General features: G+C 45.1%; 1 protein-coding gene across 1 annotated transcript in view; it reads right to left on the bottom strand.

Annotated features, from left to right (window-relative positions):
- Positions 1 to 24,870, bottom strand: part of LOC143989259 (tyrosine-protein kinase Src42A-like) — a 73,755-nt gene that overhangs the window by 33,393 nt on the left and 15,492 nt on the right. Inside the window, exons 2-3 of the mRNA XM_077489329.1 lie at positions 10,096 to 10,214; positions 7,506 to 7,666 (exon numbers count right to left, since the gene is read on the bottom strand). Of these exons, the coding sequence (XP_077345455.1) occupies positions 7,506 to 7,666; positions 10,096 to 10,214 (280 nt within the window). The remainder of the gene's footprint in view (positions 1 to 7,505; positions 7,667 to 10,095; positions 10,215 to 24,870) is intronic.

The following is a 24,870-nucleotide window of genomic DNA, read 5'->3' as shown; positions in this document are numbered from 1 at the left end:
CACTTCAGGTCCATTTCATGTGGTTAATCTTATGGTAGAGGCTACTTGTTCATATCCGTATCGGCCATAGGGCTTTGACCATAAGTAAGAAGGCCAGTGTGGTGGCCTGAATTTATGGGAGGAGCCCGGAGGGTATTTAACCAGCCCGCTCGCCTGTGGTCTTTGTCGGTTTCCGGTGCGCGGCACCCACCCTCCCTTCCCCTTTTCAGGGCATTTCTCAAATTCATTTCTCTTCACATATATTAATTTCTAATCTAGGGTATGCCCCCTTATTTTGGTATACCGACCATCAGACCAGGGCACACTTCAGGTCCATAGGGCTTTGACCATAAATATATAAATATATATATATATATATATATATATATATATATATATATATATATTTATATTTATTTCTTTATTTTATATACACACACGCAAATGCATGTGTTTGAGTCTATGTCATTAGGATAGGCCAGTGAGGGAAAACGAGAAGGTTTAATTAACAAATTATATGATGTGATGTGGTCACAATCTATTATTGTTTTTTTTTAATGATTTTGATAATATTCTTGATTTTGATTTTATTCTTGATATGCTTTGATCATTGTACTGTATATATGAAGTCCTCTTTGTAATTATTACAAACTCTTTCAGATGTTGGTACAAGGTCTGTCTGTACAATCCATGAATTATGCTTTAGAACAGCCGTGTCCAAGCTGTGGCCCTGGGGCCGGATGAGGTCCTTAACTTGCTTTTATCCAGCCCTTGGGGTAATATTTCATCCTCCGACACCAACAATAGGACATCATTCCCCCATGGACACCAACAAAGGGGCACAATTCCTCCAAATGACACCAACAATTGGGCATAATTCCCCCTACTGATACCAAAAAAGGGGCACCATTCCTCACAATGACGTCAACAAAGGGACATGAGTTCCTCCCAGTGACACCAAGCATGGGGCATGATTCCTCCCAATGTCACCAAAAATGGGGCATAGTTCCTCCCAGTGACACCAAGCATGGGGCATGATTCCTCCCAATGACACCAACAATGGGGCATAGTTCCTCCCAGTGACACCAAGCATGGGGCATGATTCCTCCCAATGACACCAACAATGGGCCATAGTTCCTCCCAGTGACACCAAGCATGGGGCATGATTCTTCCCAGCCAATGACACCAACAATGAGGCACATTTGCTTATCATGACACCAAACATGAAGCATTGTTTACTCCCACTGATGCAGGGCACAGTCCGGCCCCCATGAAGTCTGAAGGACAGTAAACTGCCCAAGGTTTGCAGACCCCTGCTCTACTGTAGAATCCAATTAGAGAAGTGAAAAAAGCAACTGGAGTTAAAATGGGACAAAGTCCAATGCATGCAACCGCCGCTGGATAACTTCCAAGTCCATAGATAAACCCTAGTGACATTCAGTATGAGACAGAAAGTTAGTCGGCTGAGTGATTAATAGCTGTGTTGAAAATGGACCTATGATCAGACCAATTATTTGTGATAAATGCAACATGCTGAGTAATGTGTCATTGTGACACTTCCAGGTTTTTATTACCTCTCACAGAGATCACAGTACTTCCCCCGACTATGCCTCTTCTTCTTTTCCCTCTAATGGTCTCCAAAAATGTGTCCCTTTGCCTGGCTACATCCAGCTCTTTGGGCACTACTCCCAGTGATACCAAGAAGGGGGGACTATTCCTCTCCCCGACACCAATGATGGGGCACTATTTCACCCAATGACGCCATTGATGGGGCACTATTCTTTCCATTGAAACCAATAATGGGACACTATTCCTCCTACTGATACCAATTATAGGGGCACTCTTCCTCCTCATTGCTGGGGTACTATTCCTCCTACTGATACCAATGATGGGGCACTATTCCCCCCACTGACACCAACGATGGGGCACTATTCCACCTAATGATACCAATGATGGGGCACTATTCCTCCCACTGACCCCAATGATGAATCTTTATTCTTCCCACTAAAACCGGTGATGGGGGCTACTCCTTCCACTGATACCAATGATGGGGCACAATTCCACCCAATGACACCAATGATGGGGCACTATTTCACCCAATGACGCCAATGATGGGGCACTAATCTTTCCACTGAAATCAATAATTTGGCACCACTATTCCTCCTACTGACACCAATTATAGGGGCACTCTTCCTCCTTAATGCTGGGGTACTATTCCTCCTACTGATACCAATGATGGGGCATTATTCCCCCCACTGACACCAATGATGGGGTACTATTCCACCTAATGATACCAATGATGGGGCACTATTCCTCCCACCCATACCAATGATGGGACACCATTCCTCCCACTGACACCAATGATGGGGCACTATTCCTCCCACTGACCCCAATGATGAACCTTTATTCTTCCCACTAAAACCGGTGATGGGGGGCTACTCCTCCCACTGATACCAATGATGGGTCACTATTCAACCCAATGACACCAATGATGGGCTATTATTCCTCCCACTGACACCAATGATGGGACACTATTCCTCCCAACCTTACCAATGATGGAGCACTATTCCTCCCACTGACACCAATATTGGAACACTATTCCTCCCACTGATACCAATGATGGGGCACTATTCCTCCCACTGACACCAATATTGGAACACTATTCCTCCCACTGATACCAATGATGGGGCACTATTCCTCCCACTGACAACACTGATGGGGTACTATTCCTCCCACTGACATCAATGATGGGGCACTATTCTTTCCACTGATACCAATGATGGGGCACTATTCTTTCCACTGATATCAATGATGGGGCACTATTCCTCCCTCTGACACCAATGATGTTACAATGTACAGTCTGATCACTGGGGGAGGGAAGACTGAGGAAATGCTTCATTCTGCAAGCAGCAGACTGATGACATCATCTCGGCCTAGGCAAAGTCACTGAACTGGAGCTCAACAATTGCTTTTTGCCAGGGGACTGCACCCTGTGTTGGGGTAATTCCTTTCCCACAGGACCTCCCCCCCCAACCTCTTGCCTTCCACCCACCCCCCACCCCCCCACCCTCCTAGGCTTTCCCATCCTACCAGGGAGCCCTAAACTGAAGCCAGTGGTTCCACAAACCTACAATAGAGATGAGCGAGGACTGAAACTTCCCTAATGGTCTATATCAGTGATTCTCAACCAAGGTTCCGTGGAACTCTTGGGTTCCTCCAAAGGTTGCTATGGGTTCCTTCAGCATTGAGCCATTTCTGCCTCTCAGATAAGTTCCCACTGACACCATTGATCTTTTTAGCTATCTGTAAAAATTTCAAATTTTTTTGAAAGGGTTCTCCGAGACCGGAGAACTATTTCAAGGGTTCCTCTGTGTTCAAAAGGTCTATATGGTCTAAGAAACCACTTCCGGTTTTAGTCTTATATAAGTAGGTCTTTACCAGTCTGTGAAAGCATTGGATCAAACTGATCTTGGTTTGATTAGATGCTTTTAAAGGCAGAGGAGAGATCTGGGCAGGGCTGGATTAAGAGCATCATGTGCTTGGTGCTGAGGATTTTGGTGGACCTATTACTGGGCACCCTTCTGCTTTCCAAGAGCCTGTGCTGGCATGTGCCCAAACTTAAAAGGGCACAGCCACACAGGCATAACACTAGGGAAGCCTGCCATTTGATTTGCCAAGTTTCTGTAAGAGCCGTGCATCGGCGTGCACTCTGGGGGTTCCATAGTGTTAGGCCAGAGCAGCTGCACTCTTTCAGCTCAGATTTCTGTAAGAGCCATGCATTGGCCTGCCCCAGGCTTCTATTAGGACTGCTCATTCAGTGCCCATTATCAATCCCAACACCCTGCCTAGGAAGTGCATGTGGAATGCAGGGCCCGTCAGGGGAGATCTCTTCCCACTGGCCCATTGCTTTCCATGGGCAGTCTGTCCTTTTTGGGTGGCTGGGCTGATATTAAAGTAGGGGCCTGGAGCTGCAGCTCCAATAGCCCCTACGTTAATCCAGTCCTGGATCTGGGGTTTAATCGAGCCCAGATGTCTCTTTAACCAGTTCCCGACCAGCGCACTCCAATGTGCGTTGGCAGAATGGCACGGGCAGGCATATTGGCGTACAGGTACGCCCAATCTTTAATGCCATCCTGCCATTGCAAGCACACCACCGGAGGCAAGCTCGCATGCTGGTCAGGACCCCAGTGAGTCCGGTCGCGGGCTCCGCCGACCCGTTCGCCGCAGGCATGCCCGCGATCGTCTCACGGGGCGGCCGAACGGAGAGATGTCGTTGTAAACAGCATCTCCCTGTTCTGCCTAGTAACAAGTGATGCTGATCTCTGCTCCATGTGATTGGAGCAGAGATCAGTGTTCACTAAATGAAAGCCCAGCTCCCAACAGTTAGTAACACACTCCTAGGAACACTTAACCCCTACACTGCCACCCACTGATTAACCCCTTCACTGCCAGTGTCATTTACACAGGAATCAGTGCATTTGTATAGCAGTGATTGCTGTATAAATGACAGTGGTCCCAAAAATGTGTCAAAAATGTCCGATGTGTCCGCCATAATGTCGCAGTCACAATAAAAATCGCTGATCGCCGCCATTACTAGTAAAAAAAAAAATTATTAATAAAAATGCCATAAAACTATCCCCTATTTTGTAAACGCTATAACTTTTGCGCAAACCAATCAATCGCTTATTGCGATTTTTTTTAACAAAAATATGTAAATATTTTATATATTATATAATATTATATAAAATTATTATATAAAACCACAGAGGTGATCAAATACCACCAAAAGAAAGCTCTATTTGTGAGAAAAAAAGGACATCAATTTTGTTTGGGAGCCACGTCTCATGACCGCGCAATTGTCAGTTAAAGCAAAGCAGTGCCGAATCGCAAAAAGTGGTCTGGTCTTGGGCCAGCAAAATGGTCCGGGGCTGAAAGTGGTTAAAGAGGACTTGTCACTGCCCGTGCTATCACAAGGGATGTTTTTCTTCACTTGTGATAGCAATAAAGTTTATAAAAAAATACAAAATTAAAAAGGCTGTGTAAAAATAAAAGCATTTAAATAAAATAACTATCAAAATGTTTTAAAGAGACAGTGTAAAAAAATAAAAAAATAAAAAATATATAAAGGGATGGTGTACAAAAATAAAAATAATTATTATTATTAATAATAATAATAATAATAATAAAGAAAAATTTTAAAATGCGCCCATCATCCGTGGTCAAGTACAAAGGCTCGCACATACGTAGGTTGCACACGCATATGTAAACGGAGTATTCACCACACATGTGAGGTATCACCGCAAACATTATAGCAAGAACAATAATTATAACACCAGACCTCCTGTGTACAGCTAAACTGGTAACCTGTAAAAGCTTATAAAGTGTCACCTAGGTTAATTTTTAAGTACTGTAGTTTGTCGCCATTCCACGAGTGTGTGCAATTTTAAATCGTCATATCTATTTACTCGGCGTAGAATTATTTTTTCTATTTTACCAAACAGTTGGGTATTATTGTGTTCTTGTGCATTAAAATTCCCTATAGCGTACTTTTTCCCAAAAACTTGCGCTTGAAAAACCACTGCGCAAATACCGCGTGACGTAAACAATTGCAACACCCACCATTTTATTCTCTAGGGCCTCTGCTTAAAAAAATATATGTATATAATGTTCGAGGGTTCCAAGTAATTTTCTAGGAAAAAAATGTAGCTTTTTACATATACGTGAGGAGTGTCAGAATTGGCCCGGTGTTGAAGTGGATATTGGGACAGCTGAGTAATGTATTCCTGGAGACTTGTAAATTTACTAACAGGTCCACTTTAAATACAATTCTATATCTAGAGTCAGTCCACCCATAAGTAATGTGTTACCTGGAAAGTTAAACCATCTACTGTAACAGTATCTTATGTTTCTCCTTCTCATCACTCATTGCAATGATCTATCACTCCTAGACTTTAAAATTCAAGAAATTTTCTTGGGAACACTCAACACTTCAAGGCCAGGAACTATGACCTCACCATTAAAGTGGTTGTAAACCCTTTTTAAAAAATCCTGAAAAAAAAAAATCCTGCAAGACAAAGACATAATGAGCTAGTATGCATAGCATACTAGCTCATTATGAATAACTTACCTGAGAACGAAGCCCCCGAAGCGGTCCTCCGTCTTCCTCTTCGCCGCTGCCATGGATCCCGGAGCGACTTCCAGGTCTCGCGGCTCCGGCGCTGTGATTCGCCGGAGCCGCGATGATGTCACTCCCACGCACGGGAGCCGACACTCGCGGCATATCGCTGCAATCTGCGGCCTGCACCAGTGTGCCTGCGCGCCGCTGTCTTCGGGTAAATATCTCCTAAACCGTATAGGTTTAGGACAGTGATGGGGAACCTTGGCACCCCAGATGTTTTGGAACTACATTTTCCATGATGCTCATGCACTCTGCAGTGTAGATGAGCATCATGGGAAATGTAGTTCCAAAACATCTGGGGCGCCGAGGTTCACCATCACTGGTTTAGGAGATATTTCTTGGATCTACAGGTAAGCCTTAATCTAGGCTTACATGTAGGTCAAAGTGGGTTGTAAGGGTTTACAACCACTTTAAATATCCAAGCTATACAAGAAGCAAGGGAATGACTCTTCACATTGTGGACTGACCTAAAAGACCAAGGTCACCAGCTGCATTGGTAAAACAGAAAGGTGCAAAACCATGACCACAATAGCCTAGACCAGTGATGGCGGACCTTGGCACCCCAGATGTTTTGGAACTACATTTCCCATGATGCTCCTGCACTCTGCAGTGTAGCTAAGCATCATGGGAAATGTAGTTCCAAAACATCTGGGGTGCCAAGGTTCGCCATCACTGGCCTAGTCTCAGGAACATATGGATCTGCATGTGAAGAAATAACTGGGACATTGACAGCATGGACTCTCTTGAGGGTATAGGTCATGCGACATTACATGGTCAGTGGTGGGGTCAGAAGATTATCGTATAAGCCCTTGTACACACGGTCGGAGATTCCGACAACCAAATGCGTCGGATTTTGTCCGTCGGAATTTGGCCGTTGGATCTTTTTCGAAACTGTTGCATACACACGGTCGGACAAAGTTGTCAAAAAATCCGATCTTTCAGAACGTGATGGCGTAATTTCGTTACGATGGGACTACGTTCAGGCTAGTAGCCAATAGCTTTGATGTAGGAATTTGATCTGAGCATGCGTGGCACTTGGTCCGATCAAAATTCTCTACACATGATCGGAGTATGTCCGATCAAACCAGTTTGTCAGAAAATATTTCCAACAAGTTGGAAAATTTGGTCCGACGGATATTCCGACGGAAACAGTCCGATGCAGACCACACACAGTTGGATTCTCCGACCGTGTGTACAAGGGCTAAGACTTGTCCTCCTGAACCTGGTAGCAGAATTAAGGAAGAACTGGCTATGGTCAAAGAGATTAAACCCTGATCTGTCCAATGAGGCATGTTCCTCTGTATCTGAAGGGTGATCTGCTGATAAATCGCATAGTCCACCATCTAACCTTGACACAGGGCTTGTCCAACTTTGCACAAAGACCATCTTGTTTCTCCTGGTAATATTGGACCAAGTCCTTAATGGTGGGGAATGAAACACGCGGACCCAAGTAGAAGGAGTCATTGTACTCCTGTATTCGGTAGTTCCGGACCTCTGAGCCCTCCCGCACTGCAAAGGAAGAGGACAAACGATGGTCACCATGATGTAGACACCCCTTCTTCTATATAACACAAAGGAATACTTGGTTTCTAAAAAATAAAGCTTTCAACCAGTTCAACTCTCACCTCTGTACACCCCCCTATAGATCTGAGATAATTTTATATTTCTGCTTGAAACCTTACTATTACTATTCAGAAATACTTTTGTCATTACTTAAAATAACACACATACATACACACATATATATATCTCACAAAAGTGAGTACACCCCTCACATTTTTGTATATATTTAACTATATTTTCATGTGACAACACTGAAGAAATGACACTTGTCTACAATGTATAGTAGTGAGCTTGTATAACAGTGTAAATTTGCTGTCCCCTCAAAATAACTCAACACACAGCCATTAACCGCTTAAGGACCGCCGCACGCCGATATACGTCGTCAAAATGGCACGGCTTGGCACAAGCACGTACCTGTACGTAGCTTTTTAAGTGCCCAGCCGTGGCGCGCTCCCGACCCGGTCCTGAGCTTCGTGACCATGGCTGCAGGACCAGCGGACCCGATCGCCGCTGGTGTCCCGCGATCAGGTCACAGAGCTGAAGAACGAGGAGAGGTCTGCGTAAACAAACCTCTCCCCGAGCTTCCTACTGTGGCTGTCACCGATCATCTCTTCCCTTTTATAGGGAATGACGATCAGTGACGTCACATGCCAGGCCACGCCCCCGTACAATAAAAAAAAACACATAACGTCATACATAACCCCTACACTGCCCCCTAGTGGTTAACTCCTTCACTGCCAGTGTCATTTACACAGGAATCACTGCATTTAAATAGCACTGATTGCTGTATAAATGACAATGGTCCCAAAAATGTTTCAAAAATGTCCGCCGTGTCAGCCATAATGTCGCAGTCACAATAAAAATCGCTGATCGCTGCCATTACTAGTAAAAATTTTTTTTATAAAAATGCTATAAAACTATCCCCTATTTTGTAAACGCTATAACTTTTGCGCAAACCAATCAATAATCGCTAATTGCCATTTTTTTTACCAAAAATATGTAGAAGAATACGTATCGGCCTAAACTGAGGAAAAAAATGTTTTTTTTTTATATATTTTTTGGGGATATTTGTTATAGCAAAAAGTAAAAAATATTGCATTTTTTTCAAAATTGTTGCTCTATTTTTGTTTATAGCGTAAAAAATAAAAACTGCAGAGGTGATTAAATACCACCAAAAGAAAGCTCTATTTGTGGGAAAAAAAAGGACGCCAATTTTGTTTGGGAGTGCCGAATCGCAAAAAGGGGCTTGGTCCTTTGGCTGCAAATTGGTCCGGGGCTTAAGTGGTTAATGTCTAAATCGCAGGAAACAAAATTCTATAATTTGTCATTTGTTCTATTTAAAATGACACCAAAATTATGTTTATGATGCAGAATATTCTAAAGATATTTACAAATACATTTTCTGGTTTAATTTTGCACTTTTTTTTATGCCAGAAAAAAAAAAAGGAATAAAAAAGTTTAAATAATAATTAAAAAAGTAGAAAAAAATCAACACGAATAAAAGTTACATGAAGAAGAAGTAGTGGGAGGATTAGGGGGATTAGGAAAAAGCAAGCGTTAATAAAAACATAATTAGTAACAAGTTTTTTTTTTTTTTAAGTTTTACTTTTAAGGTTGCTTTTACTGATAGAAGCTCATTCCTGTGATCAGTAGATGAATGAAACAGAATACATGCAAAATTAACAATGTTATTTTGTATCTCCCTATCGCTTGTCTGATCAATGTTTATAAACAATGTTACATTGTTTATAAACATTGTGTCACATGATCAATTTTTTTGACAACATCAGCTTCTAGACTCTAGAGCTTCTGTATTTATACAACTCTAATGCCTCGCGTACACGCGGTCGGATTTTCTGATGGGAAATGTTCGATGGGAGCTTGTTGTCAGAAATTCCGACCGTGTGTAGGCTCCATCGGACATTTTCAGTCGGAATTTCCGACAAACAAAATTTGAGATCTGGATCTCAAATTTTCCGACAACAAGATCCGTTGTCAGAAATTCCGATCGTGTGTACACAATTCCGACGCACAAAGTTCCACGCATGCTCCGAATCAAGCAGAAGAGCCGCACTGGCTATTGAACTTCAAATTTCCTCGGCTCGTCGTACGTCACCGCGTTTTTTGACGTTTGGAATTTCCGACAAGATTTGTGTGACCGTGTGTATGCAAGACAAGTTTGAGCCAACATTGGTCGGAAAAAAAACCCATGGATTTTGCTGTCGGAATGTGCGATCGCGTGTACACGGCATTAGATGTTATTTTGACGATTGGAAATTTATGGCAAATGCAATGGAAAGTGGTGGGATGGATTTGGGATCAAAAGTATTATCATCATTATTTGGAATGAACAAGAACATGAGAACCGGACCTACCGGACAGATAATAATAGTCTTCGTCTTTCTTCTTCCACACAAGGAAGGATCCGGTTTTGTTCTGTTCCTGCACAAGATAGCGTTTGGCATCCATCTTTGTTCCCAGATTAAAATACCAGCTGTAAACAGAAAGAGTGAGTATGATGTCAGCATACAGCCTATATGGACTCTGGTACCATACCAACAAATCTTGGGGGGGTGGGCAAGTTAGATGGACAAGATAAATTCCAGGAGTATAGGCAGGCTAGATTGATTGGGTAAATCCTAGGGGGATGGGCAGGCTAAAGGGGCTGAATGCATCCTAGTGAGATGTTCAGGCTAGATGGACCAAATAAATCATAGGGTTAAAAGTAGGCTGTAGTGACCAGATAAATCATAGGGGTATGGGCAGGCTAGTTGTGCAGGATGAGTCCCAGGGGTAGGAAGAGGCTAGTTTTACAGGAGTCCTGGGAGTATGAGCAGGCTTGACGGACAAGATAAATCCTATGCAGATGGGCAGTCTAGGTGGACCACATACATCCCAAGAGTACAAGAATACTAGATGGATTGGATAAATCTTAGGCATACAGGCAGGCTAGATGGGCCATATAAATTCTATGGGTAAAAGTAGGCTATAGTGACTAGATATATCAGGGGTATGGGCAGTAACAAAAAAAATGGCCACCGCCCACACCCATAACTGGCCTTTACAGTAAGGAGCACATGGAGGGCATATACATTATGGGCGTGGGCGGTGGGTAATTTTTTGTTACTGTTCGCATATATATGGTCTGGGGACACACTGGGCACCTTCGCTGCCATTGTGTTCTTGCTGGGTGTCCAGTGTGCTTCTGTCTCTTTAAGGGGCTTGGCAGCCTCCAGGCTGATCTGTCCCACATCTATCCATTCCATGCATGTGCTTCCACTGTGGAGACACTTATAAACTTGTAGTGTTAAGACTGCAAGCAACACAGGGTGCCGTGACGAGGCCTTGCAGCTTTCACATGCATTTGCAAATGTGTGCTAACTAAAACCCTGCTTTTAACAGACGGACAGACTGGTTAATTTAGTTGGTCAGCAGACTGATTGGCGAGTTGAGCTATGGAATTGTTTTTGTCTTACATATCAGGGGTATGGGCAGGCTACATGTATGGAATGAGTCCCAGGGGTATGAGCAGACTAGATGGACATGATAAATCCTAGGGGTTTGGGCAGGCTAGATGGACCAGATAAAACCTGAGGAGATGGCCAATCTAGGTTAACCAGATACATTCCAGGGGTACAAGAATGCTAGATAAATCCTGACAGGACTGGAAGTCTATAGGGAACAGATAAATCAAAGGGGTGTGGAAAGGCTAGATATACTGAATGAATCCAAAGGGTACAAACATACAAGCAAGATAGATAATCTGGATAAATCTTAGGGGTACAGATATGCTAGATGGACCCAATAAATCCTAGGGGTAAAGGCAGGCTAGATGGACCATATAAATCATAGGGGTACAGGTAGGCTAGCAGAACCAGATAAGTCCTAGGGGTAAAGGCAGGCTAGATGGACCATATCAATCATAAGGGTACAGACAGGCGAGCAGGACCAGATAACTCCTAGGAGTAAAGGCAGGCTAGATGGACCATATCAATCATAAGGGTACAGGCAGACGAGCAGGACCAGATAACTCCTAGGGGTAAAGGCAGGCTAGCAGGACCAGATAAATCATAGGGGTACAGGCAAGTTGGATGGCCCAGATAAATCCTAGGGGTACAAACAGGCTACATGGACTAGTTAAATCCTAGGGGTACAAACAGGCTAGATGGACCAGTTAAATACTATGGGTACAGGCAGGCTAGAAGGACCAGATAAATCCTAGGGGTACAGGCAGGCTAGAAGGACCAGATAAATCCTAGGGGTACAGGTAGGCTAGACGGACCAGATAAATCCTAGGGGTAAAGGCAGGCTAGATGGACCAGATAAATCCTAGGGGTACAGGCAGGCTAGATGGACCAGATAAATCCTAGGGGTACAGGCAGGCTAGATGGACCAAATAAATCCTAGGAGTACAGGTAGGCTAGATGGACCAGATAAATCCTAGGGGTAAAGGCAGGCTAGATGGACCAGATAAATCCTAGGGGTACAGGCAGGCTAGATGGACCAGATAAATCCTAGGGGTAAAGGCAGGCTAGATGGACCAGATAAATCCTAGGGGTAAAGGCAGGCTAGATGGACCAGATAAATCCTAGGGGTACAGGCAGGCTAGACGGACCAGATAAATCCTAGGGGTACAGGCAGGCTAGATGGACCTGATAAATCCTAGGGAGAGAGACAAGGTATTGTGAGATAATGAGATTTTTAGGCTAGATGACCAGATAAATCATAAGGGTAAAAGTAGGCTATAATAACTAGATAAATCATAGGGGAATGGGCAGGCTAATTGTACAAGATGAATCCCAGGGGTATGAGCAGGCTCGATGGACTAGAAAAGTCCTATTGATATGGCCAGGCTAGGTGGACCAGATCAATCCCCGGGTACAAAAATGCTAGATGGATTGGATAAATCTTAGCCCTTGTACACACGGTCGGACATTCCGACAACCAAATCCGTCGGATTTTGTCCGATTGATTTTTTCCGAAACTGTTGCATACACACAGTTGGACAAAGTTGTCAGAAAATCTGATTGTACATAACATGATGACGTTATTTTATTAGGACGGGACTACGTTCAGGCTAGTAGGCAATAGCTTTGGTCTAGGAATTTCATCTGAGCATGCGTGGCACTTTGTCTGATCGGAATTCTCTACACATGATCGGACAAAGTCCGATCGGATCATGTTGTCGGAAAATTTATAGCCCAGCTGGAAAACTTGATCCGTCAGATACTCCGACGGAAACAGTCCGATGGAGCCCACACACTGTCAGATTATCCGACAACACGGTCCTATCGGACATTGTCCATCGGAATGTCCGACCGTGTGTACAAGGGCTTAGGAGTACAGATGGATGTATGGACAGGCTATGGGGACCAGATAAATCAAAGCGGTGTGGCCAGGCCAAATATACCAGATGCACCAAAAGGGTATGAGCAAGATAGGTAGTCTGGATAAATCCTAGGAGTACAGGCAGGCTAGATGGACCAGATAAATTCCAGGGGTACAGACAGGCTAGATGGACCAGATAAATTCCAGGGGTACAGACAGGCTAGATGGACCAGATATTTGCATAGTTGTAAAGACAGGCTAGAGAGACTCAATCAATTCTAGGGGCATGGACAGACAAGATGGACTGAATAAATCCCTGGGGTACGTACAACCCAAAATGTAAGTTGCCAACCTCAAAATTCCAATTCAAACTGCCAACCCTTTTATTGGGATTGTACAAGCTGATATACCATACATACAGTATATCTATGATCCTTATATCTATCCATTATTTCTATTTTATCCATTTTATCATGCAAAGTTTGTAGAGTTGTATAGGGACATGAGTGCAGGAAGGTGAGGGCTGGGGAGGTCTAGGTCCACAGGGCTGTGGGGACCTTAATAGAGGAGGGTTGGGGGTTGTGGACATTCAGGTCCCCAGGGCTGTGAATATGAACAGAAGACAGCGATGGTTGGGGAGGGCTGGGAAGTCTGGGTCCTCCAGGTGGTGGGGTAATGAATAAGAGGAGGATTGAGGCTGGAAAGGTACTGGTTCCCAGTGCTGCGAGGACATGAATGAATGGTGGAGGCTGGGGAGGTCCAGGTCTCCTTAATTGGGGAGGGGCGGGCTGGAGAGATCCAGGTCCTCAGGGCTGTAAGGATGTGAATTAGGGGAGGGTGGGAGCTGGAGAAGTCCAGGTCACCAGGGCTGTGAGGACATCAATAAGAGAGGGTGAGGGCTAGGGATACCCAGGGCTGTGATGATGAGAGTACAGGAGGGTCAGGGCTGAGGATGTCCGGTTCCCCATGGCTGTGTTACATAAATAGGAGGGTAGGGGCTCAAGCGGTCCAGGTCCCCAGTGCTGTGGTGACATGACTAGAGAAAGATAAGTGCTGATGAGGTCTGGGTCTTCAGTGATGTAGAGATAGGAATAGAAGTGGGTAAGGGCTGGAAAGGTCAGGGTCTCCAGTTCTGTTGAGACATAAATAGAGAAGAGTAGAGACTGAGGAGGTCTGGGTCCCCAGTGCTGTGGGGACATGACTAGAGAAGGGTAAGGGCTGGGAAGGTCCAGGATGCAGGGCTGTAGGGACACAAATAGAGGTGAGCAAAGGCTGGGAAGGTCAGAGTCTACAGTTCTGAGGAGACATGAATAGAGAACAGTAAGGGCCAAGGAGGTCTGGGTCTTCAGGATTGTAGGGACATGAACAGAGAGGGTTTGAGGGCTGGGGAGGTTAGGGTCTCCAGTTCTGTGTAGACATGAATAGAAAAGGGTAAGTGTTGAAAAGATCTGGCAGGGTCCTCCGGTATGTGGGGACCTGATTAAAGGACGGTATGGGCCAAGGAGGTCTGAGTCTTCAGTACTGTAGGGACATGAATAGAGAGGGGTTGAGGGCTGGGGAGGTCAGGCCCGAAGGGCTCAGCACATTCAAAATAGGACAGTGGAAAGGTCAGCAATTGTTGTCATTTAAGGGAAGTTTTAGAAAATTCCCCTGCAGATATGATTCCTACGTCAGTTATTAAAGACTCGCTGAGCCGGTTTGGAGTGTTTGGGTTGGGTGAAATTCAACATTCGAGTTGGATGTAATCCAGGAACAGGGATTTCCCCCCCCCCCCCAAGGTGCCAGTACTATTAATGCCTTCCTGCTTCCTGCAACTGGCAGAATAGAGGCAAATGAAAATGTAACCCGTCATAATTACCACTTCTATTAAGCATAGCCTTAAATCGGACCTGTCACATATTGAACAAGAATCTAAAAAATACAAAAACTCTGAGATCACTGCCAAGAAACACAGCATGGAGATCTAGATACACAGGCAGGAAGACGTGGAGATGTGGCATCTCCCCTCCTGCCTCAAAAGCCACCTTATTGGCCATAGGCCAATTATTATAATAACCATTATAAGAATTATCTCCTATTATCATCAGCTCCATCTAGTGGTTGTAACAGCAGTACTTTTGTTTAACCGCTTACTGACCTGCCGCAGAACATATACTGTGGATGAGCGGCTCCTATGGGCACGGTAACATACCTGTGCGTCGCAACTTTTTTCTGGGCTCAGGGCATGTACATGCGACTCTGCCCACCGGCTCGTCTGTGATTGTACACAACGGGACTTAGTCAGCAGGTCCCAGCCAATAATTCACAGCTGGGACCTGCTGAATGGCTGTGTCCAATCACTGCCCAGAGCCCTGCGCTGACAATCAACACAGAGCTCTGTATAGAGGGAATTATCTCTCTGTTTCTTATCCCTGTGAAGCAGGCAGAAGAAACAAAGTAATCTTTATCAAAATCAGCACACATTACACATTGTTAGACACACAGTTTACCCCTTGATTACCTTGAGATGTTAACCCCTTCCCAGCCAGTGTCATTAATACTTAGATTAATACTTAGATTAGACTCTTAGATTGTAAGCTTGCAGGAGAGGGGCTCCTCTAACCCTCTTGTTTTGAATTGTACTGTTGGTGTATTGTCTCCCTTTATATTGGCGCTGTTGGCACCATATAAATCCTGTATAATAATAATAATACAATGATAGTGTATAATATTAGCACTGATCCCTGCATTAGTGTCACTGGTGATGTCAGTGGCAGTTAGTCAGTTCCCACAAAGTGTCAGTTAGTGTCAGATTCTCTGCCACACTATCACAGTCCCGTTCATGGGCGTATGTATAGGGGGTCGCAGGGGTCACCACTGAGACCCGGTCGCATGCATCAGGGGGCCCTCTCCTGTACAACTGGATAGGAGAGTTGCAGAGGCGGTGGCATGTAGAGGAACCGATCTCCATGCTTCTCCTCCTCACCCTCCTGCAGACATTCAGGAAGGAAATGGTGGGCATCAGTTCCTCTACATGCCACTTTTGCCACCTCCCTATCCCTGCCTTGCTGCCCGGTGTCAGGGCTGTGCTCAGCCCTTCCTTCTCAGAGCTGACCGCTCAGCTGTCGGCTAATTGCCAGCTCCTATCTCTCCACAGTGACTTACCTGTTGATAATCCTGCTCGTCAGTCCTGCCTACGTTCAGCCCAGTGGATCTCTGCCTTTGTCTCTGTGATGTTGACCAAGACATTTTCCGGCATTCCTGTTTAAACACTGACTTTGCTGAAATCCCTTCTGGCTCCAGATCCTGCTTGCTGTTCCACTACATTGGTCCCTGACTTCTGGCTTGTCTGACTATCCATTCTGGTTACTGAACTTTGGCTATGTTTTGACTACGTTTGTTCTTTTTACTTTTATTATTAAACAAGTGTGATTTAACTGTACTTCTATCTGATTTAATGGTTTCTGACAACCGGGTCATGTGCTTCCCTGGTGCCCCGAAGCGCTGCCGAGTTTCCCTCTCCCACATCCTGCCAGCTTCTGCGTGGGATCTGTCAGAGGGTTCAGAGGGTTCTCCTTCCTTGTCTTATTGAATAGAGTCAGTGATCAGTACCAATCACTAACTGTGTTTTTTTCCTTTTAGTCATTCACAGCTGAGACATAGTAAACTGTGTTTCCTATGCTTCAGTTTAGCATAGGAACATAGCACTGCACAGAGCTATTCCTCTTCATTCATTCTGTGCAGCTAAGGCTGCAGAGAAAGGGACTGATAAATCTGTCCTCAGTCCCTTTCTTTGTTTCAAAATGGAGACATCAAGGGTCTGTTTAGAACCCTGATATTTCATCAAAGCCCCTCAATGAGAGTCCTAAAAAATATGTAAAAAATAAACAAAATTGTAAAAAAATAATAATAATAAAATGTTAAACCAAATAATAAAAAATAAAAACCATCTGATACCAGTGGCGGAACTACCAGGGACGCAAAAGGTTGCACTTGTGAATGGTCTCTGACCTTCTGCCAATGTGGGGGAACCTCAAGACAGCAGGAATGCGGTCTGGTGTTGGAACCGAATAAAGGGTCCCACGATGGGAGTAAAGGGCCCTCGGATCAGTGGGAAGGGCCCCGGCCTGGGGCTAGGGGGGCCCTTTGTGTTTTTTTGCACCGAGGCCCTGAAGGTTCTAGTTACGCCTTTGGTCCCATTATAAATCGCTGATCGTAGTAGTAGTAAAAGACAAAAACAAAAAATTCCAGTATATAACCTGTAGTTTGTAGACGCTATAACTTTCACACAAACCAATCAATATACACTTCGCGTATTGGGATTTTTTTTTGTGTCAAGCGCATGTGGTGGCAACCAGGTGAGGAGTACAAAGATAAGTGTGTCTTGCCTACAGTCAAGCATGGTGGTGGAGTGTCATGGTCTGGGGCTGCATGAGTGCTGCCAGCACTGAGGAGCTACAGATCATTGAGGGAACCATGAATGCCAACATGTACTGTGACATACTGAAGCAGAGCATTATTTCCTGCCTTCGGAGATTGGGCCACAGGGCAATATTCCAACATGATAACGACCCCAAACACACCGTCAAGACGGCCACTGCCTTGCTTAAGAAGCTGAGGGTAAAGGTGATGGACTGGCCAAGCATGTCTCCAGACCTAAACCCTATTGATCATCTGTGGGGCATCCTTAAGCAGAAGGTGGAGGAGCGCAAGATCTCTAACACCCACCAGCTCCCTGATGTCGTCATGGAGGAGTAGAAGAGACTCCGGTGGCAACCTGTGAAGCTCTGATGAAATCCATGCCCAAGAGGGTTAAGGCAGTGCTGGAAAATAATGGTGGCCAAACAAAATATGGGCCCAATTTGTACATTTTCACTTAGGGGTGTACTCACTTTTGTTGCCAGCGGTTTAGACATTAATGGCTGTGTGTTGAGTTATTTTGAGGGGACAGCAAATTTACACTGATATACAAGCTGTACTCTCACTACGTTACATTGTAGACAAGTGTCATTTCTTCAGTGTTGGCACATGAAAAGATAGAAGAAAATATTTACAGAAATTTACTTTTGTGAGGTACTGTATGTGGTCAGTGGTAGCTAAAGTGTTGGTGCCTGGGAACATCTGCATCCCCGGGGCTAAGATGACATGAATAAAAGAAGGTGGTGGTGTATTTATGGCCATTGGTGGTAAAGTGGTTGTCAATGGGGGCTGAAAGGGTACATAGATGATCAGTGGGAGCTAGATGGGTACATTTGTGGTCAGTGATGGCTAAAGCGAACATTGGTGGTCAGTAGAAGCATGATGGGTATATTTGTTCTCAAGGTGGCTAAAGTGAACATTGGTGGTCAGTAGAAGTCAGATGGGTACATTTGTGGTCAGTGGTGGCTTAAGTTAACATTAGTGATCAATAGAAGCCACATGGGCACATTTATAGTCATTGGTGGCTAAATTGAACATTGGTGGTCAGTAGAAGCCAGAGGTGTCACTTTTCATAATGTGTCTATTGAGGAACAGCAATTTGACTCTGGGATAGGTTTACAGGGGTGTTCTGTAGTCCTAACCTAAGGTGACAACACTCATTCTACTGCACCTGTGGAGGAGCAGCGTTGTCGCTTTAAGATAAGACTACAGCCTACACTAGCCTTGCTGTATCTATAACATTGTCACCCTAGGATATGTTTAGAGAATGCCCCCTGTGTTACCGAGATGAGAATGAGGGGAGGTGTCCTGTAGTCCCATCCATGTGAGAAACACTCACTCACAGTATTGTATCGGTGCAGTTGCAGGAATGTCATTGTAGGACTGGGCTATAGAACACCTCCCCTCCATGTTATGGAGATAAGCAAAAGGTTGAGGGATTCTGTAGTCCTATCCTAGGGTGGCAATGCTCTCTCACTGTGCTGCATCTGTGAAGTAGCAGCTTGTCATCCTAGGACAGGACTACATGACAGCTCCCTCTTTTTTTATGGAGATGAGAAGGGAGGTGGTGTTTTGTAGTCCTGTCCAAGGGTGACAACATTCACTCTACTGTATCCATGGAGGAGCAGCGTTATCGCTCTAGGATAGGACTACAGAACACCCCCATACTTCACAAGTTTAATACCATAGGAAGAGGTGTCTTGTAGTCCTATCCTGATGGGGAAATGCTCAAGAGCTTTGCTGTATCTACAGTATAAAGGAACAGCGCTGTCCCCTTAGGATAGGTTTGCAGAACAATACCTGTGTTATGGAGATGAAGGGAGGGATGCTCACCCACAGTACTGTATCTGGGAGAAGAGGGATTGCCATTCTTGGGCAGGACTACAGAACACCTCCCCTCTATGGTATGGAGATAAACAAAATGGGAGGGGTGCAGTAGTCCAACCCTAGGGTGGCAACATTCTCTTACTGTGCTGCATCTGTTAAGTAGAATGATTTCCATCTTAGAAGAGGACAACATATGAGAAGATTGGGGGGGGGGTGTTTTGTAGTCCTTGCCTAGAGGAACAACACTGTATCTGTGGAGGAACAGTGTTGTCCCCCATAACACAGGGAGGTGTTTTGTAGTTCACGGAGGTAGCTAAAAATAATACAGCACAGGTAGACCCCCAGGAAGTTATCAGCTGATTTCTGGCAGTATCAACGGGTACTTTTCACACTTATCATACAGATATAACAAAATACAATCAATGGGATATTTATCAGACCAAAAGGGAGCAAATAAATCATGATTGGGGCTCATTCACACCACGCTGCATATCACTAAGTGCATAATGGGCGGGTGCTGGGCTGCACTGTAAACGTATCCTTCGGGTGGGGCTCATTCACACCTAGTGCACTGAATGACTATCTCTGTATGTGTCCGGCTCACTCCAAACGCATTGTGTTGGAGAAAAATGTAGACGTACCACAATTCTTTACAGAGCACAAAAACACACTATGGTCGCATCATAATGCATTGCCACGGCTGGCAGTACATGGGATGATTGTAGGAAAAGTGAAGAAAAGCAAGCACTGCAATGCAATTGAAGCAATGCCCATCCACCCCACACACCGGCGCATACACGTTAGGTGTACGGTAACATGCGCTGTGCGGTGTGAATGATCCTCAACGTAGACTCTGGACAATACAAATTAGAGCTTAAAATAACTGAATCCCTGATAAAAATTACTATATCTACAACCCATGATACACTAGTGTGCTGGTCAGTGGGAAGAATGTCCCTTACATTGGTGATCAGTGGGAAGAATGCTCCTTTAATTAGTGGTCAGTGTGAAGAATGTTCCTTACATTGATGGTCAATGAAAAGAATGTCCCTTACATTAGGGATCAGTGGGAAGAATGTTACTTACATTAGTGAGCAGTGGGAAGAATGATCCTTACATTGGTGGTCAGTGAGAAGAATGTTCCTTAAATTGGTGGTCAGTGAGAAGAATTATTAGTGAGCAGTGGGAAGAATGCATTTGATTGGCGCTGGTAGGCTGCATTTGATGGGCGCTGGTAGGCTGCATTTGATGGGCGCTGGTGTGGGTTCCATTTGATGGGCGCTTGTGAGGCTACATTGATGGGCGCTGGTGAGGCTACATTAATGGGCGCTGGTGAGGCTACATTAATGGGTGCTGGTGAGGCTATATTGATGGGCGCTGGTGAGGCTACATTGATGAGCACTGGTGAGGCTACATTGATGTGCGCTGGTAGGCTACAATGATGGGCGCTGGTATGCTACATTGATGGGCGCTGGTAGGCTACATTGATGGGCACTGGTAGGCTACATTTTGTGGCCGCTGCCTAGGGTGCCCAGCCACTGGTCTTCCTACTCTCTTCTGTCTGAAGCAAGCCACTAAGTCACAGCATCAGCAGGCAGCTGCTGCTCCGTTCACACATAGTGTCAGAGGCGCAGTGGTGGCGGAGGTCTGTGTCTGTGTCCCCACTCCCGAATGAATGGAAGCAAGCAAACATTCCTTGATGGTAAGGCTGCATTTGAGGAGCGCTGGTGAGGCTACTTTGATGGGCGCTGGTAGGCTACCTTGATGGGCGCTGGTGAGGCTGCATTGATGTGCGCTGGTGAGGCTACATTGATGGGCGCTGGTGAGGCTACATTGATGGGCGCTGGTGAGGCTACATTGATGGGCGCTGGTGAGGCTACATTGATGGGCGCTGGTGAGGCTACAATGATGGGCGCTGGTGAGGCTACATTGATGGGCGCTGGTGAGGCTACATTGATGGGCGCTGGTGAGGCTATATTGATGGGCTCTGGTGAGGCTATATTGATGGGCTCTGGTGAGGCTATATTGATGGGCTCTGGTGAGGCTATATTGATGGGCTCTGGTGAGGCTATATTGAAGGGCTCTGGTGAGGCTATATTGAAGGGCTCTGGTGAGGCTATATTGAAGGGCTCTGGTGAGGCTATATTGAAGGGCTCTGGTGAGGCTATATTGAAGGGCTCTGGTGAGGCTATATTGATGGGCTCTGGTGAGGCTATATTGATGGGCTCTGGTGAGGCTATATTGATGGGCTCTGGTGAGGCTATATTGATGGGCTCTGGTGAGGCTATATTGATGGGCTCTGGTGAGGCTATATTGATGGGCTCTGGTGAGGCTATCTTGATGGTCGCTGGTAGGCTACATTGATGGGCGCTGGTAGGCTGCATTTGATAGGCTACATTGATAGGTGCTGGTAGGCTACATTGATGGACACTGGTAGGCTACATTGATGGACACTGGTAGGCTACATTGATGGACACTGGTAGGCTACATTGATGGACACTGGTAGGCTACATTGATGGACACTGGAAGGCTACATTGATGGACACTGGAAGGCTACATTGATGGACACTGGAAGGCTACATTGATGGACACTGGTAGGCTACATTGATGGACACTGGTAGGCTACATTGATGGACACTGGAAGACTACATTGATGGACACTGGAAGGCTACATTGATGGACACTGGAAGGCTACATTGATGGACACTGGAAGACTACATTGATGGACACTGGAAGGCTACATTGATGGACACTGGTAGGCTACATTGAAGGACACTGGTAGGCTATATTGATGGACACTGGTAGGCTACATTGATGGACACTGATAGGCTACATTGATGGGCGCTGATAGGCTACATTAATGGACGCTTGTAGGCTACATTGATGGACGCTGCTGAGGCTGCATTTGATTGGGGCTGGGGAGGCAGAATTTGATGGGCGCTTCATTAAAAACGGGGGTTACACATGGGCAGGGCAAATGGGGTGGGGTCAGGGGTGGAGCCAAGAGGGGCGGGGCGGCAAAATGAGGTTTCGCCTAGGGTATCCAAAAAAAAACTTGCATCAGCCCTGAGCAGCCTTTATCCAGCTTTCAGCTAAAAACAGATCAGAGAAGTGCAGAACAGACTGCCAAATGACCAAAACGGTATGCCGTCCCTTCAGAGCACATGCGTGGGTGACGTCATCTGCTGCTTCCCATGTGACTATCTCCTAAACATCACAGGTTTAGGAGATATTCACTGTACCTACAGGTAAGCCTTATTGTAGGCTTACCTGTAGGTACAAGTTCAAAAGTTGGGTTTATTACAATTTAAGACTCTTAAAACATTTCATAAAATTTCTCAGGACACTGTTTTACTGCCCACCACAATATGTTGCCCCTTGCACCTGCCCAGGTTGCCCAGTAAGGTTAGCTAAAATTCAGTCTTGGGTCTCCTTCATACATCCTACATGACCATGGTACTAGAAAATTAAGAAAGACTGATCCCGCGTACACACGACCGGACTTTTAGGTCCGACGGACTTTCGGCGGAGTTCCGACGGACTTTCCGAATGAACGGACTTGGCCACACACAATCACACCAAAGTCCGCCGGATTCGAACGTGATGACGTATGACTGGACTAGAATAAGGAAGTTCATAGCCAGTAGCCAATAGCTGCCCTAGCGTCGGTTTTTGTCCGTCAGACTAGCACACACAACGGATTTCTCAGTCCGGCGGCGTTCCAGTGGAAAAATGTAAAACATGTTCTATTTCTAAAGTCCACTGGATTTTTGGCAAGCAAAGGTCCGATGGAGTCACAAACGATCGAATTGTCTGACGGACTCGTTCCGTCGGACCTTTGCTGTCAAAAAGTCCGGTCGTGTGTACGCGGCATTAGGATCAATCAAGGTGTGAAGCCTCCCCTAATGGACCCCCTAAAGGGCTAATTAATGTGAGTAAGTGAAATGGGGTAGATGGCGCTACCTTTATTTGGGGGGGAAAAAAACAAACAAAAAAAAAAAAACGTAATCCCTAGTTTTAAAATAATTATGTGCACTAAAGTACTCAAGTAATCAAATAGTGATACTACAGTCATAAACATCAACATGTGATCTACAAATAATAGTGCAACCAAGCCAAAATCATTAATGACATATATATAGTAAATGACCAAAATGAATTATTCCTGTGTATAAAAAATTAATTACTCCCTTGTATAAAAAACATTTTGGATACCAGAAAAAAAATTCCCAAATACATCAAAAAAAAGTCATCAGAGAAACTCATCAAGAAATTAATACGTGTATCCCCAAAGAGTCCAAATGATAAAAAGTCCAAAAACAGTGTGAAATTGGTGAAGCTATAAAATGGCCAAGTGATCAAATGATCAAGTGGCTCTTGTGCTCCCCCTTGTGGGTCCCCACTCACCAGCTCCTCAGGGGTGATAGGCATATATGGATAACCATGGGTTATCTCCCTTGATGGCTTTTCCAGTGCCCCCCCCCCCCCGTAGCCTATTGTGACATTCCTCACTGGCTTCTCCAGCTATTCCACTGGACCAAGGTGCCCCCGAACCGGTCTCCTGCTCAGCACTTCACCGATCGCTGTATCCAAAGAACTGGTCAGTAGCTTCCCAAAATTAGCTCCTCATAGGAAGAGATAAGACTCCCATAGTGTAGTAGTAAAAAGTACTTTATTTTAAAATCAAAAGCTAAAAAAACGAAATCTTCCCATCAATGGGAAAAAAACGTTAAAAACGACTACAGCATATGGTAGATAATGTGTAAGAGAAGCCGGTTCGCAGCGTGCGCTTCAACTGCATTCCAGGATTCCTACTTCCATACCGGAAATGACGCAAGTGCGCTGCTCCGCCTTTACGCGTTTCGTCAGACGTTTTCAAAGGCGGGCAAATGGTACTGCAAATACCTGCACCCGGGATCTCAAATGTTACAATCTCAGTTTTTTTTTTTTATCAGAGAATCTATAGAATAAAATGGCGATTTTTGTCATATTTTATGTCACGTGGTATTTGTGCAGCGGTGTTTTAAACGCAACTTTTTCGGAAAAGGGTCACTTTCATGAATAAAAAAAAACAAAAAACGAAACAGTAAAGTTAGCCCATTTTTTTTTGTATAATGTGAAAGATGATGTTACGCCAAGTAAATAGATACCAAACATGTCACGCTTTATAATTGCACGCACTCGTGGAATGGTGACAAACTACGGTACCAAAAAATCTCCATAGGCGAGGCTTTCAGTTTTTTTTTACGGTTACCAGGTTAGAGTTACAGAGGAGGTCTAGTGCTAGAATTATTGCTCTCGCTCTGATGATCGTGGCGATACCTCACGTGTGTGATTTGAACACCGTTTACATATGCGGGCGCGACTTCCGTATGCGTTTTCTTTGCAGCGCAAGCTCGCGGGACGGGGGCGATTTAACCAGTTCCTAACCGGTGCACGCCGATGTATGCCGGCAGAATGGCACGGGCAGGCATATTGGCGTATAGGTACATCCATTTTTTTATGCCGCCCTGCCATCGCGTGCGTGCCGGCGGCACGCTCGCATGCCGGTCGGGGCCCCCGTGAGTCCGGTCGCGGGTCCCGCAGACTCAATCGCC

Source organism: Lithobates pipiens, unplaced genomic scaffold (genome assembly GCF_037356315.1).
Source record: "Lithobates pipiens isolate NorthernLeopardFrog02 unplaced genomic scaffold, aLitPip1_a1.2 Scaffold_18, whole genome shotgun sequence".
Lineage (NCBI taxonomy): Eukaryota > Metazoa > Chordata > Amphibia > Anura > Ranidae > Lithobates > Lithobates pipiens.
Note: the sequence above shows the minus strand (reverse complement) of the source record. Positions and strands in the feature narration are given on the sequence as shown.